Source organism: Lissotriton helveticus, chromosome 2_1 (assembly GCF_964261635.1).
Source record: "Lissotriton helveticus chromosome 2_1, aLisHel1.1, whole genome shotgun sequence".
NCBI classification, from domain to species: domain Eukaryota; kingdom Metazoa; phylum Chordata; class Amphibia; order Caudata; family Salamandridae; genus Lissotriton; species Lissotriton helveticus.
In genome coordinates, this window is record NC_136059.1 from 580,776,606 (window position 1) to 580,793,368 (window position 16,763).

Below are 16,763 nucleotides of genomic sequence, written 5' to 3' on the forward strand. Positions count from 1 at the left end.
TGGGGAGTTCAAGAAACAATGTTAAAACTTTTAATGTGGTACCGAGGTTATCAGCAGAGTAAAGGTATTTACATATTTGGGTGTCTTATTCGATGATAGGAGTAGTTGGACCCCACAGCTTACTACAAAATCTATTGCCGTGAGAAGCTCCTCGGCTGCAGTATTGGGGTTTGCCAAAAGACTAGGGGGGAAACCAACTGAGGCAATCCTGGCAATCTATAAAGCCAAGATGGTTTCAATTGCAACATACGGAGCAGCAATCTGGGGGTTTATTAATTCTGACCGCATTCAAACTGAGGAGAACAAGTTTCTGCGGTCTCTTCTTGGTCTTCCATCGTCCACAGCCACCTATTCTATCCATCTGGAGCTGGGTCTGGGATACATTACAGATATAATTAAAATAGCACCTATCCTGCTCTGGATTAAGATCTGGCTGAATCCACAAATCTCCCTAAATCGAAAAATTATAATGGATTGTCTCAGTCTAGATTATGTTAGGGAAATTCAGTGGCTGTCCTATATTAAGAGCCTGGCTGAGAAGCTTGGGCGTCCAGAGATTTTCTCTAGACCAGATACTCTGTGTAAAGCTGATCTAGGGTGGGCCAAGACTAACTTCATCAGGCTTTGTGAAGCCGAGCGAGAGGCGGTTGAGCTATGTAAACCTTCAGTAAGGGCCCATGTACTGGTTACCACATCTTTAAGGCTGGCTCCCTATCTATCGGTTGTGACAAACTTTTCTCACAGATGGTTACTGACGAAATTTCGATTCAATCAAATATTTATGGTATTATGGGATGTGAAGGGGTGGGGTAGGCCGGAGGTCAATCCTCCCTGTAAATGTGATGATCTTTCTCCCCAGGATACTGTACATTTTTTGCTTTTCTGCAGTTTGTTCTCTGTGCCTCGGAAACGGTTTATCACACCATTATTGAAAAAGTTGAACTTTGAACAACACAAACCTGCCCTATTATTTCTCCAAATGTTGGAAACGCCGGAAACTATGTATTGTGTGGCCAGTTTCTTGGCAGCATCTGTTAGAATAAGGAGGTCTGGACTGGATGTGTAATGCTGTAAGCTATTTCCTTTTAAACAAGTTCTCGTACCTGGGAAATATGGCCTTGAAGAATAAATGCAATAGGTCCACTATTTTGAGCTTTTTATGGAAATGTATTTTGTATACAATTGTGTAATTTTAATTTTTCTAAACGTTTTTAATTGTTTGCATTTTTGTATAGCATACTTTTATGATTTTAATTAATCGAATAAAGTGGATTTGACTTGACTTGACTTGACTTGTCTACAGCACGGGCCAAGCTACCGACACTGAAAATCATCATAAGCAGTGTGACATGCCAAAATGTTGCCGCACACAGAATCTCACAGAGTTTTTCTGGCAACTGCGGAATTCCTTGGAGTGAAACTGCGCGAGTTCTGCCCACCCCTACTCTGGTCCCAGAAAAGGAGTCATGGTCGACAAGGTGTCACATTCTTCAGAAGCCTCGATGAGGCAGCAGTTAGTGGTTCAGTCAGATCTTGGAAGGAGGCCACTGCCACGCAAGCTGAGCATATGCTGTCCTGGATCTGTTCTTGTGATGGAGCCACAGCTTGAGTTAGGGATATCCCGGGTCTAGTCTTAGGACGTCATCATCTGCAACTATGCATCTTACATTCCCATTTTTTCCGGAGCATCGCTGTGTAAAGGGATTCCTTAGTTCTCAGCCAAGTTCCAGGTTACCTCTGGCTCTGTGAAGAATAAAGTCTCCCGGTCTGATACTATCTTGAGTTTGACTGGGGACAGTAATGAGTATTTTAGCCCACTTCTCTTTAATCCCATCAAAGTTGCCCTCTGATGCTGGACAGATAAAATCTAGTGCAGGAAAGCAGGGAGTTGGTGGTTGTCTAGCTTGAGGCGCCCCACCTGCCAAGCTACTCATAGAAGTTTATCAGCCTCAGCGGGGCACCAAGCTAGGGACAGCAAGTCAGGACACAGTGGTGACCTCTCTATAGAGGGTATGGACTGTTGTAAAACCTTTCATCAATGTTATGAAGAGGGCAGCAGCATTCTGCCCCATGGAGTCCTTGGGCATGCCACCTACTCCAATGCTACTCTGCCGATAACGACCCTCCACATCCTCTGCCCTGCCATTGAGGAACCAAATCTGCTTGGTTAGGTGTTTAACTTGCTGCTAGGTCAGAGATCTGGGGCTGTAGGTCTTGTAATGTCCTCTCAGACTGGGTGACCCATTTTGACAAATTCTTCTGATCATCTCATATTAGGCTGACGTCTATAGCGATGGCATCGGTTGTCGCTTCGAGGGAGGCCGTGGTCATTCCTTTGGCCTCTAGAATCATGTCAAGTTTAGCTGGACCTATTGTTGGAAAGGTCTCTACCTGGGAAAACCACAGCACTAACTCTCACCGGTTTCAGCTTTCCCATCTTGCCCATATAGTAATTTGTTGTGACTAACAGGGGTTGTGGGATGGGAAGAGGGATAACGTAAATCTTATTGAGAGTTTCACTTTAGCCACCAAAGTCCAACTGGGCACTCTCATATTTGAATATCTGGTATAGTAGGGGGCACAAGAAGTCTAGAAGTGGGAATATACCCCAGATCCTCAAGCTGGTACCATTTAGTTTGGAGTTCAGAGGGATCCCATCAAGGGCTCAGTTTACCCAACCCTGGCCACAAAATTCTGGCTGATACCACATCGGAGCCTGGCTGTGAGTCACCCAGAATGTTATTAGCCTGTGAGGAAGGTATCAGGAAGAGTAGCACAGCCTTGGTGTGTTGGCCAGTGAACATCATTGGGTGAATTTCACAAGTGTACCCCCCTTCCAGTTTGCCGTGCAGGTGTGGAGAGCCGCTGCAGAAGAGCTGGGGAGCACTAAATGTTTGTAACTCATGATTGTCATACTTATTGTCTACTTTTAATATTAATACTAACCAAATCAATTGACACAAAGGAGCTGCCATGCACCACACAGGTGTAAACAGAGATGAGGAGTCAGATTCTTATTTCATTTTGGCTTCTATTCATATGACTGAAAATTCTCAGAGGCAATCATTAATGAGGCAAGCTGTTTTGAGTCGGCACCATGACCAATCTTGAGGGATTTAAATGTGTATCAATTGATCTTTATAGCAAATGTAACTGTAGGGAAACAATGCTCTTATAGTGAAGAGATTTGGCTGATGCTAATGAGATCTTTTGTGGATACGGCCAATGCTTGATAACTTCAGGATTCTGTAACTTTGCTAAGCCGGCAAAATTTTTCCACTGATATTGAATACTTTTGAAAGAAACCTGTAAAGCATATACCCACACGTCTTGGTGGTCTGTTCTTTGAAGCCTGATGTTCTGATCTTTTAACAATATAGTTTTACATCGTCATGGACTGATGTTAGGAGACAGTGTCAAAATGGCTAAAAGCAACATTTTCAACATTAATGCTAGCCTTTGCCAAATTTGGTGCCACAGCTCATACCTGTACATGATCCTTTGTGCTTGCTTTCTACAGCCCACTATGGAAATTCAACTCTGTTCTATTGTTAGATTATCTGTTGGAGGATTCATACCACACAGCATTGCTTCCTAGCACCTGCTTCTTGACAGCAGCGATGCACCAAAGAATAAAAAAACAGATAATATACCCTCATGGATCTTGCATTTAATGGCACTACTGTATGTCAGCATTTTCAACTTGTTCCTAAATTGTCCTCAAAGCATGGAAGCTGATACAAAAGAATGTTGCACATTCTCCTATGTACCAAAGAGATTGCCCTCCATTTTAGGATAGCTTACGTTTTGCACAAGCATCTTTTAATACCCTCTCAACCATAATCATTATGAGAAAACTTTTCTCATTACAATATTGCTTAGGTGGCACAGCCTTTTGCCCTTGAAGATCCTATGTGCTGGACAAAATACACTGAAATCAATCGCCTTTAGAGGAACTTAGGCTATGCAAAGTTGAAAAGGTTGATGGCTGGCAACACCGTGCAGCTTTTTAAAAAAAGTTTGTAAGATTTGCTAATTTAATATCTGACAAATCTGCGCCTTTGAGACTACAGCACGTTTTTATGTGTGAATAACATTTCTCAGAACATCAGGGCTGAGGATACCACTACAAACTGATATGGACATAATAAAACCCTCAGAGAGATATGGCCATCTTGAAGTGAACAATGGTGATGAAGCTGGGGAAGGGTCTCATGGACAACAAGATCAATCAAATGCAGACAACCAACAGTTATATGAAAAATATTAGGGGAACGGCGACTGGGTGAAGTAAAACACAGGCGAGTCCCAATGATTTTATTGCTCTGGTCAGGAAAATAAATGTAGTTGAGTAAGCCATAGTACAGGACTAATTGTGAATTTGCTTGCTCCTGTCATAGCTTAGAAAGCAGAAGGTACAGGGCTCAGTAAGTATGTCGGATCCAAACTAAGCATTATAGCTACTTGTTATAATGGTGTTAAAGCACAAAACGAAACACCATGATCATGCACAATTAGGGTCTCATGTCCAGTTTTCTTGCTTGTTTTCAACTGGTGCAGGTTGTTGGCATGCAGAGTGACAAAGTTTCATTCTATCCCAGAGATTTTGTCCTAGATTGCTCTAGCTAAAGTTTCATCAAATTGAATATTAAATATTTTTTTTAAGAACTTACCTGCTGCACCAGAATATCGCCTATTCTGCTGATGATGAAATTCCGGTCAGTGTCCTCAGTAGATTCCAGTCTTCTTTCTTTCATATTGTTGAAAAACTCCTTGTGAATATCGAGGAGTTCATCAAGGCAGGGGAATATTTTATCCACTGTGCTGTTGTCCAGCTGAAGCTCATCCCTCATTCCTTTCCTGAATATTTCCGACATTATGAACAAGGTCTGGATATGATGGAGTTCTGTCTGCATTAGTTCTGTAACATAAATGCATGAGGAATAGTTAAGCCACCACATAGAATTATAATGGGGGAAACAAACTGGGGATTGATGCAGTGAAGGAATAACAGAAGTGGAATTTTCCAAGCATTTGTGCAGAAATATTCTATTTCAATATATACACATGGAAGTCGTGGTGGCTTTTAGGAAACCAAAAAGTAAAACCTGCAAATATAAGTGAATGATGCCACATTTCCTGAGCATACTCACATTACCCCCTGTAGTATTCCTCTGAGTTTCTATGCTGTAACAATGAGGGTATGTTGATGAAGGACTCCAAAGCAGGCGCTGATAGACTATTCAAATGCCCCCCGTTACTTCCTATGATGCCAATCTGCATTCTTTGCCGATTCTATCGCCTCACTGGGTCAGCATTTTACCCATCGTCACAACAGCATACAATTGAGGCGCAATAGTGATGCATTGATGTAGTGCTGGTGTCTTATGCGATACCAGATCTGCCTTATGTTGGTGAACTTCATCTAGACTCTTTCTTATCATGGGACCTATGATTCTAATAGCAGGCATGATTCCATATTTTTAGAGACCTGGGGACACGAGGAAAGAAAAAGATTGGCTGTACTAGTTTTTTTTTCTCATAAACCAATGATGGGTATTCTAGATAGGGTATCCTCTCCTCTCCCTATTGCGATGTACCGGCCTCAAGGATTCCATCCAAAGGATGCAATCCAAATTAGGTGAGGAGAGAGAAAGAGCCCTCTAGATTTAGCTGTTTGCTAAGTCCGCTCCATACCCATTATACTGGAAGGCCCTTGGTTGGGTAGGAGACCAAGCACCAACAGTACCCAGGTGAAATCATAGGAAAACACTCATCTGTTCCGCCAAGCCTCTAGGGCCGCCCAGATCTTAGTAAGGCTAGAACTATCACATGCTATGTCAGACTCACTTACATATATGATATATTTAAGGCAGTCAGCAAAAATAGGAGCGCTCTCTGCCTTCCAACCCTTGCAGATTTTGCGCCTAGCTAGGATCATTATATAAAATATGAATTTAGTCCTCATGTCTTTAAGATGGTACTCTTCCCCTAGGCCAAAGAGAATAGTTTTGGGGGTGATGGTAAAATGAACATCCAAGACTTCTGTTATAAACTCTTCAACTTTGGACCAAAAAAGTAGCAATCTTGGACATTCAGCAAACATATGTAAGTCATCTGCTGCGATAGCCTTGCAGCGAGGGCAACAATGTTCAAGGTTCGTAATCTTAACTAATTTTTTGGGGGATATATACACTCTGTAAAGGGTAAACAGATGATTTCGCTTCAAAGGGGCCGATTTCACCACTGTATTTAACAATTTAAAAGAATCTCCCCATAGAGCAAATATATTATCACATTGTAAAACTTCCACTTCTCCCCACAACTTCTAGTTCTGTTATTTCATCTTTCTCGTTGAGTGCCTCATATCAAAAAGATATTTCTTTTTTCCAGCTCTTTTTTTTCTTGACCAGTTCAAATTTCGGGTTCGTTGTTATATTCCAGGGTATGGTAGTCCACCAGCTGGATAACTGATAAAATTTAAACCTTGTGAGAGATCCATTTGTCAGCCTATAGGGTGTTTCCCACCCCAATAACATTGAACCATCAAGAAGATCCTGTCACTGCATGATGCCAGCTGTTTTAAGGGGAAGAGATAATTGATCTCTGAGGCATTCTGGTGTTCCCGGGGAATCCCATATAGGGGCAAGAGGTGTATAATAGGGGATGCCCAGTCTTTTTCTGACAAAAACCCAATTTCTCAGAGCTGTGCCCAAAATCTTTAGTCTGACCTTTTTGGAGAATTTTGGGTCTCCAAATGTAAATAAAAAAGATTCATGGCCTAGAGGGATGTCATGTAGTAATGACTGAAATAGTCGACCCAAACAAGATGTATCAGCTTTATCAGCCATTATCCTAAAGTTTTTGAAATGGAAAGAATGGCAGTAATGAAGGATGTCTGGCATAGCGAGTCCACCTGATTTCATTTTTCTTCGCGAATTTTTCAGGGAAATTCTAGGCGATTTAGAGTTCCATATAAAAGATCCTATTTTTCCCCGTAATTTGGCAATATCATTGGGATTGAATGACAAGGGTATCGAGTTAAAAAGGAAAGTAATCTTTTGCAAAATAACCATTTTTATTAAGTTTACCCTCCCAAAGATATTCAACGGCAGTCCCGACCAACGATGCAAGAGTCCACTGATGTCCTTGTAGACTCTATCTAAATTTACCTTGGATGTCTCGGAGATGTTCTGAACCAGATGTATTCTCATGTATCTCATTCTGGGTTTCATTTCAGGGAGTGAGTCCTCCTGATTCCACTGCATGATCTCTGTTTTTTCTTTGTTAATTCTATATCCAGAGGCCTCTCCGAAGGCTTCTGCCTGGTGAAATAGTCGACGGATTGATACCTCTGGATTGGAAGTGTACATTAAGAGATCATCCGCATATAGAGCAAATTTTAGATCTAGTTAATTCATGTGGAAAGGCTTAATTAAAACATCCGATCTTAACTGGATAACTAGGGGCTCTATATATAGGTTGAACAGTAAGGGAGAGAGGGGACATCCCTGTCTAGTACCTCGTGTTATTTGGACCCAATCTGAAAGTGAGTTGTTAACAAGGAACCTAGCCTTTGGATGGAAATATAAAGCTTTCACAGATGTTATAAAAATAGTTGGAATTCCAAATTTTGATAATGTTTCCCACAAGTACAGCCAGTCAACCTGGTCAAAGGCCTTAGCGGCGTCTATTGCTACAATAGTTAATGGAATTTTTTTCTCTGTAGCAAAGTCGATAGCCGCGATAGCCTGGAAGGTCAGCTCATTCAGCTGCCTGCCAGGCATGAAACCCCTCTGATCTTCGTGTACCACAGACTTAATTATTTTGGCCAATCTCGCTGCCAAAATACCAGCAAAGATTTTATAGTCTGTGTTAAGCAGCGAGATTGGCCTATAGGACTCAAGCCTCATGGGGTCCTTATTAGGCTTCAAAACTAATGTGACCGTAGCCTCTAACCATGTTGGAGGGATAGGCTCTCCACCTTGATGTATTTTATTAAATAACGATATAAGATTGGGGACTAGAATAGCAGATCCTAGTTGATATACTTCTACTGGAAGCCCATCTGGGCCAGATGCCTTTCCCCTGGCCATTCTTTTTAGTTGATCAAGTATCTCTCCCTCTTTGATTATGGAACCCAAGAACAGGCTATCTGCCTCAGTTAAATGTGGAATGCATAGCCTCTCTAACCACTGCACTGCATCTTCAGTAGAAGTTTCATCGTTTCCCATGTACAGATTCTGCATGTAGGTTTTAAATTCACCCAATATTTCGTCATTATCAAATGATATATCCCAGGTACTACTTATCTGGTTCCTGACTCGATCGGATCTGACTTTCCACGCCAGAATACGACCACATTTCTCCCCATAAGAGAAGTTCTGTAATCTGCTTGCGTCCCATTTTTCTTTTATAGTTTTATCCAATTTGGCCTGGTACTTGGCTTTTAAGCTCTCCAAGTCTTTCTGTATGGAAGTTAAGTTAGTCTGCTGTTCCAGGGAGGCTTTCTGTAGCTCTTGCTCTTTTTGTTTTATTTTAAATAGAGATTCATCCTCTGCCTTCTTCCTGCTTTTGTTCCTATGTACCATTATAGATGTGAATGTCCCCCTCAAGTAAGACTTAAAGGCATCCCATATTATTTGCTCGGATGCTGAGTCTTTATTAAACTGGAAGTATTCAACCATATACTTCAATAGATCGTTTTTTAGATCTTCCTGTAATAGTAGGGATCTATCCAAGGTCCACCGTCTGACTTGGGTACCTTGTGAAAGTTTAACTATTAGTTCTACCATAGAATGATCAGATAGAATAGCGGGAATATAGGAGACAGACACAGTCTCAGAAAGTAGGACCTGGTCAATAAGGAAGAAGTCAATGCGTGAGTGATGTCTATGTCTATGGCTGTAAAATGAGTAATCTCTATTTTTCTGGTTCTTAACCCTCCAGACATCTAGTAAGTTATACTCTCTCATCATATATTTAAGTTCTCTTTTAGATTTAGATAGAGGGGATGAGACAGCCTTAGAGGTACGATCTAACCTTGAATCAAATACCAGATTGAAGTCCCCACCTAAAATAATAGGAACATTTAATTCGAGGAGGCTATTTTTTAGGCTAATCAGAGCCTCTGGAGAGTCCTGATTTGGTCCATAATATATTGCGCATGTTAGCTTTATGTTTTTTATGGCTAGAGATGCCGTCAGCCATCTACCTGTATGGTCAGTTTCGTGCTTCTCGACTCTTATTCCACTATTAGATCTGATAATTATAGCGACTCCTCTGGTGTTACCACTCTGTTCAGAGCAGAGGAGATCCTGTATCCACTTTTGGTTTCTAAAGTCTGCCTTACATTCCTGCTTTTCAAGGTGAGTTTCTTCTAAAAGAAAAATATGGCCCCCAGTTTTACTCAAAAATTCACAAATTCTATTAAGTTTCCTCGTTTCTCTCAGTCCGTTAACATTCCAACTTATTATTTTTATTTTATTCTCCATATTTCCTCTTTTGTCATTTTTGTCGCAACCAAAGGATATCCAGTTATAAAGTTAGCATTAATTAATTCTCTATTTAAGAGTTGAGTTACGCCTATCTCGTTTTTTCTTGATTTATGAGGAATTTTTTTTCTCTTTAACACCCCAACCTCCCCCCCCACAACCCTCCTCCCCCCTTGAGGAACCCACCATATTACCTTTGGCGATTGTATCGCCATTTGGGGGCCCCTATCCTCAACCAGGACTCTGGTACTGGCTCTAGTTACGTGATGTACCTACACCTACCCCTACACCTACACCTATTTAACAACTAGACCTTCTTTTTTTTTATTTTAAGTTTTGTGCCCCGAATTTTTTATTTTTTTTATTTTAAAATTTGTGCCCCCAATTTTTATTCCTATATGTACATCTTTGTTTTTATCTTTTATGTATATATATATATATATATATATATTTTTTTTTCTTTTCATTATTTTTTTGCATCCATATACTTTTGTGTTTTCTACATATCTATCTGAGCCATGCTTAAATTGTATATTTTTTGCCGTCAGAGCTTTATGACATCTAATCCTCTCATACGATTAACTATCTCTGGGCTTCTTTCATGCTTATGAGAAAGCTATCTACTTCCTGAGGGGACGTAAAGTTATATGTTTTATTGTTCCATACTACTCGCAATGCGGCCGGAAACTTCATCATAACCTGTGCACCCAATCCTCTCAATTTCTGCATCCGGGTCCCTAACTCCCACTGCCTCTGAGCTGTCACTCTGCCAACAACTGAGCGGATTAGATACTTAGATGAATCAATTTGAAGTGTGGGATCGATAAGAGCCCTCCCCAATATCAACTCCTTTACTGAATAGGAGAGAAAATTTACTATAATTTTTCTAGGGGCATTTCTATCCGGGTGACGTCTAAAGGGATCTCTATGTGCCCGCTGTATCTCATTCTCGAGATTGATGTCGAGTCTATCCTTCAGGACCCCCTCTCTCAGCAACCTACATATCAGGGATTTTACATCTCCGTTCTCAGCTCCCTCAGGAATTTTCAGAAATTTCAGGTTATTGCGTCTTGCGTGTATCTCCAGACGTTCCATGTCCTGCTGCAGCGTCTGATTCTGAGCTTTTAATTCAGAAATTGTTTTTGAATGTGCCTGTGAGACTCTCGTAAGAACTGCAACCTCTCCTTCTAGAACTTCTGTTCTTGTGGAGATACCATCCAGTTTACTCTCTAGATTAGTGCACTTCTCAGTGATTTCTTTCTGATTCCCCTCAGAGATGTCAAATTTGGGCAGTAATTTTGCCAAAAGATCTTCACGAAGGGATCTAAATAGACTTTCCATATCTTGAGTATTCTGTTGCGGCTGCTGTTCCATTCTTTGACTGTTCACCCCAATAGGATCCGTTACCTCAGAAGGAGACCTGCCAGAGATACTGGGTGCCTGTGATGAAATACCTGGTTCACAAAGGATCTGTGGGGCAAAGGTCTCCCTGCTTCTACCCTGTTTATCAGTACTAAAGAGACCGTCTCCCAAATTTGTCTCTGGTTCTACCAGCAGAGGGGCATACTTATTTTGCAATAACAGACCAGGGCTCAGGCTAAAACTGGGGCTGGGGCAGCTCACAGCTGTAGTAGGTACTGAAAGCTCTGTCTGTGGCGTCACCTGCTTAGCTGCTGCATCTAGACTAGATACCGTTTTCTCCATAATTTTAAAGTACGATTTTAAAGAGGGAGAAGGTTTTGGCACCGTCAAAGTTTTTTTCTGTTTTTTCACCTCCTCTATTTTATTCCTCTCCCTCCTTTCTCTTTTTTTTTGGCGAGGAGTAAGAGGGGTTGGAAGCAAGCCACGAGCTTGATTATTGGTAGAATATGTACACTCCCTCTCTGGAAGAGAGCGAAGGAGATATCTACTTCTTATGGCAGGGTGTGATGTTTCTTTGGTTTCTTTAGTTTCTAAGTTGCTAACCCCCTCTCTTTCACTACCTTCTCGTGGTGCAAGTTCTTTTGGGACTTCTAAGGGGGTCTGAATCATCTTGGTTAATGTCCCGTTATCTATGTCCATCCCCTTAGAACCTGTGGGTAAAACGGTGAATGCCCGCGTCAAAATCAGTAGCCTGTAACAGCCACTACATATAGGGCGCTGCCGCTCTTCACACCCCTTATATGTTGTGAGCACAGTTCGAATCCCTGGATACTCTTCGCCCGTCTTTACAACCCAGGGACAATACCCGCTCACCGTCGAGGTCCCGCGTGCCCGTGGATAAACTCTCGCCGCTGCTCCTTGGATCCTGCGCCAGATACTAGAGCGGCTCGCTCCCCTCTCACCTCGCTCAGCTCGCAATCCAGCCTCTCGATGTCTAGCGCTGAGTTCTGTGTCTACGCCCATCAGGCAGACAGCCGGCAGCCGGCAACCAGGTCCTAATGCACCCCTCCGCACAGCTGATTTGTCTCGGCAACAAATTCGGAAAGGAAGGGAAAATTAGTAAAATAGTAAAAAAGAAAGAAAGAAAGAGCCTCCTTTTGCTCACTGGGTCATATTTGTATATCCAGCTCCTAAGTAGGCGCAGGTACTACGTTGAAAACCAGCATACTCCTGATCGAGGATGGAGCTCTCACGACCGGCGTCAACCCGCCGCCATCTTCCTCCTCTCCGATTGACTGCACTAGTAATACTATTCATTAGAAGTTGCAGGCCTGATTATGAGGGCCCAGGAAGAAGTCATGCTTTGTCACATCCAATAAAATCTGACACCTCGACGTTCGGAATTTATTGGGGGCAACAAATTACACCTATTCCAAGTATTTGGAGAATGACATGCAGATTTTAGTGTCTAGAGCACCAAAATCTGCCTGTATCAGTAAATACCAGACCTTTTTCCACTGATAAATTCTGGCAGTTTGATGTGCCATAATTTAACAGAGGATCCAATTTTTATCGCACCCAGTAATTATTGAGCGAGTTCTCATAATTGTGATCCTTTATAGTTGATGCCTCAGAGATCACAATTTAAAGGGCAATTTGAAATGTATGTATCTATGAATGTAAATGTGCATGTATGTAATGGTATTTCTATACTGCAAACACAGCCAAACGGAAGCAGAGTGCTGTATATTGTCAAAGACAAGCATAAATTAAATGAGTAAAAGGAGAGAAAGCTGGGCTTTGGACGGTTATTGCATTGTAATGTAGTTTTCTTTAAAGATGTGAGCCATGGGCTGTCCTGATGGATACAGAGATCTTGACCTATCCAGAGAAAATAACAAAATTGCATCCTACAGTTGGACCACTAAGAAGTGAGAATCAGAAATTAAAACACATGATAAAAAAATAAAGAAAGCCAGAGAGGCCAAAATGCTACAGGTGAGGAGGGTGGGGGGAAGGGGGAGGCGGTAACAAAAGAACAAAGAGGGAAACACTGAATCAAGAGCAAACAACTGAGATAAACAAAAACGACATGAAATCATGAGCATGGGACTGACCAAATACCCACTCTAGTTATGCTATGTATTGAAATCAATAGAATAACTGAAAGACTGTTATAACTGTCTGCAGTTGAGGTCTAAAAAGTGTAGATATTATTCATGAGATATTCAGAAGTATTGACCAGTAAGATCCAGTTAGAGTACGCATAAGAGAAGCCAATAAATGTTGAGATGCACTGAATGTTTTGTATAAAGAGGATTTCTTATATAAGGAATAAGGAAAATAATATAGAAAGATAATTGGAGATGGATGCTTTCAAGAGACCAGACATCAATCAATCAATCAAATAATACATTTGTAGAGCGCGCTACTCACCTGTGAGGGTTTCAAGGCGCAGAGGAGAAGGGGGGGTGCTGCTACTGCTCGAATAGCCAGGTCTTGAGGTGTTTCCTGAAGGTGAGATGGTCCTGGGTCAGTCGTAAGTGTATGGGGAGGGAGTTCCATGTCCTCGCTGCAAGGTAGGAGAACGATCTTCCTCCCGTGGTGGTTCTGCGAATCCGTGGGACGGTGGCGAGGGCGAGGCTGGAGGAGCGGAGTTGGCGGGTGGGGGTGTGGAACGAGATGCGGTTGTTGAGGTAATCAGGGCCCATGTTGTGGAGCGCTTTGTGTGCGTGGGTGAGCAGCCTGAATGTGATCCTCTTGCTGACTGGGAGCCAGTGCAGGTTTCTCAGGTGGGCGGATATGTGGCTGTGGCGGGGGATGATATGATATGATATGATATAAAGGCTTTTATAACGCACTCTATTACTAAGAAAGTATCCTGACGCGGAAGGTGAGGTTGTTCAGAAGGCGAGAAAGAGTTAACAGTTATAGGGGATGTCGAGGATGAGTCGTGCGGAGGCGTTCTGTATGTGCTGAAGGCGTTTATGAAGTTTGGCTGTGGTTCCTGCGTATAGGGCGTTCCCGTAGTCTAGTCGGCTGGTGACGAGGGCCTGGGTGACCGTCTTTCTGGTTTCGGTGGGGATCCACCGGAAGATCTTTTGGAGCATGCGCAGGGTGTTGAAACACGAGGACGAGACTGCGTTGACTTGCTTGGTCATCGTGAGAGAGGAGTCGAGGATGAATCGCAGGTTGCATGCGTGATCAGTGGGTGTCGGTGCGGTGCCCAGCCACGTGGGCCACCAGGAGTCGTCCCAGGCGGAAGGGGATTATCCGAGGATGAGGACCTCCGTCTTGTCTGAGTTGAGCTTCAGGCGACCGTGCCTCATCCATTCCGCGACCTCTTTCATTCCGTTCTGGAAGTTGGGTTTGGCAGTGAGAGGGTCTTTGGTGAGGGAGAGTATGAGTTGGGTGTCGTCGACGTAGGAGATGATGTTGATGTTGTGATTGTGGGCGATGGTGGCGAGGGGGCTCATGTAGATATTGAAGAGAGTTGGGCTGAGTGAGGAGCCCTGGGGTTCGCCGCAGATGATCTTGGTGGCCTCGGAGCGGAAGGGAGGGAGGCAGACTCTCTGGGTTCTGTCGGAGAGGAACGATGTGATCCAGTCCAGGGCCTTTCCTTGGATCCCAGTGTTGTAGAGGCAGGTTATTAGGGCACGGTGGCAGACGGTGTCGAAGGCCGCCGAGAGGCCCAGGAGGATGAGAGCGGCTGTCTCTCCGTTGTCCATCAGGGTCCTAATGTCATCGGTGGCTGCGATGAGGGCGGTCTCGGTGCTGTGGTTGGCTCGAAATCCGGAGTGGGATGGGTCGAGCGAGCTGTTTTCTTCGAGGAATGCAGTCAGATGTTTATTGACGGTCTTCTCGATGACTTTAGCCGGGAAGGGGAGAAGAGAGATGGGGCGGAAGTTCTTCAGGTCTTTGGGGTCCGCTGTTGGTTTTTTCAGAAGGGCGTTGATTTCTGCGTGTTTCCAGCTTCCCGGGAAGGTGGCTGATGTGAAGGAGCTGTTAATGACGTTCCGGAGGTGGGGTGCGATGATGGTGTCGACTTTGTTGAAGATATGATGAGGGCATGGGTCGGAGGGGGAGCCGGAGTGGATGGTGTTCATGATGCGGGTGGTGTCTTCAGTGCTGACAGGGGTCCATGCACTGAGACTGGTGGTGGGGGTCGTTGGTTTGGTGGTTGGAGGCGGAGTCTGGGGTCCGAAGCTGTCATGTACATCTGCGATCTTGCGATGGAAGAATGTGGCGAGGGAGTTGCAGAGGAATTGCGACGGTGTGATGTCGTTGTTGCTTGCGTTGGGGTTGGAGAGCTCTTTGACGATGCTGAAGGGTTCCTTGCTGTTGTGGGTGTTGTTGTCCAGCCGCTCTTTGAATGATGTCCTTTTGGTGGTGCGGATCATCTGGTGGTATTCGCGGGTGGCGTTCTTGAGGGCTGTCATGTTTTCTGATGTCCGTTTGTGGCGCCAAGCTTTTTTGAGGGTTCGTCATGATTTATTTGCGATTTTGAGGGCGTCTGTGAACCAGGGGGTTTTTCTGTTGCTCGTCTTGCCTGGGGGTTTCTTCAGAGGAGTGAGGTCATCGGTGCAGTTGGTGATCCACGTTGCGATATTGTGTGCTGCGTCGTTGGCGTCGGGGGTGTTGACAGGTGGGTTCTGGCTCAGTGATGTGGTCAGCTGGTCTGAGGTGACTTTGCTCCAGCATCTGCGGGGGATCTGTAGCGTCTGGTGGGATGTGATATTCTTGATGGTGAAGTGGATGCAGCTGTGGTCGGTCCAGTGTGGTCTGGTGGAGTGGCTGAAGGAGACGTGGTTGCTGGCGGAGAAGATGGGATCGAGCGTGTGGCCGGCGAGGTGGGGGGCGTGTCCACTAGTTGCTTGAGTCCGAGGTTGGCGAGGTTGTCGAGCAGGGTGGCGGTGTTGTTGTCGTTGTTTTACTCCAGGTGGAAGTTCAGGTCCCCTAGGAGGATGTACTCTGGTGAGGCTAGGGCGTGCAGGCTGATGAAGTCGGCGATGGTTTCGCTGAATTGTGTCAGTGGGCCCGGGGGTCTGTAGATGAGGGTGGTCTGGGGATCGGTGTGGATCTGGAAGTGTAGGTGTTCGGCAGCAGTGAGTGTGTCTTCGGTGTTGGTCGTGACGCTGATGGTGTTCCTGTAGATGATGGCGATACCTCCTCCAGGTTTGCTGACGCGGTCCTTCCGGGTGATTTTGTAGCCGTCCGGATGGCTATGGCGATGTCGGGGGCCGAGGAGGCGTTCATCCAGGTTTCCGTGAGGAAGGCAACGTCTGGTGCTGTAGTATCAAGGAGTTCCCAGAGTTCGACGGCATGTTTGTGGACGGAGCGGGTGCTGAGGAGGATGCACTTGAGGTGGTTGTTGTTGTCGTTGCTGTGTTCGGTGGGCGGCGTGCAGGTTTGGAGGCAGGTGAATTTGCAGGCTTGGCAGGTGAAGGGTCTGTGGGTGTGCCTCGGGATGGCTCGGTGGCAGGCGGCAGGTCGTCCGGTGTTGAGAGCGATGAGGGTGGCGGTGTCGTATCTCAGTTGGGTGCCCTGGCAACGGCTGGGGCCAGGGGTTTTGGCGCTGGGCGTGGTCCAGGCGTGGACGGGCGCAGACGGGCTTGCCAGCGGCGCGACCTCGCAGTGGCCGCCATATAAGGGTAGCTGGGGAGGAGGGGTCAGCTGGGAGGCGGGAGGCGGGAGGTCAGGACGGCGAATGGGTGCGGGGTCGCACGGGAGTCAGCGGCGGGAAAAAAACTAGAGGGCAGCGACAAAGGCGAGAAAATTAGGAGAAATGAGGGAGGGAGGGACACAGGTCAGGATAGCGAACACACACACAGGGGTACAAAAAGGAAGAGGGCACGCAGGCACATGGAGGCACACGGGGGCGCAGGCAGTCAACTGAGGTCCCCCAGG

The 16,763-nt window shown here is 44.8% G+C and overlaps 1 protein-coding gene across 1 annotated transcript in view; it reads right to left on the reverse strand.

Moving 5' to 3' along the window:
- The window catches only part of ARHGEF28 (Rho guanine nucleotide exchange factor 28), a 1,107,856-nt gene that overhangs the window by 184,920 nt on the left and 906,173 nt on the right, over positions 1-16,763 (reverse strand). Inside the window, exon 23 of the mRNA XM_078675262.1 lies at positions 4,674-4,921. Coding sequence (XP_078531388.1) covers positions 4,674-4,921 — 248 coding nt within the window. The remainder of the gene's footprint in view (positions 1-4,673; positions 4,922-16,763) is intronic.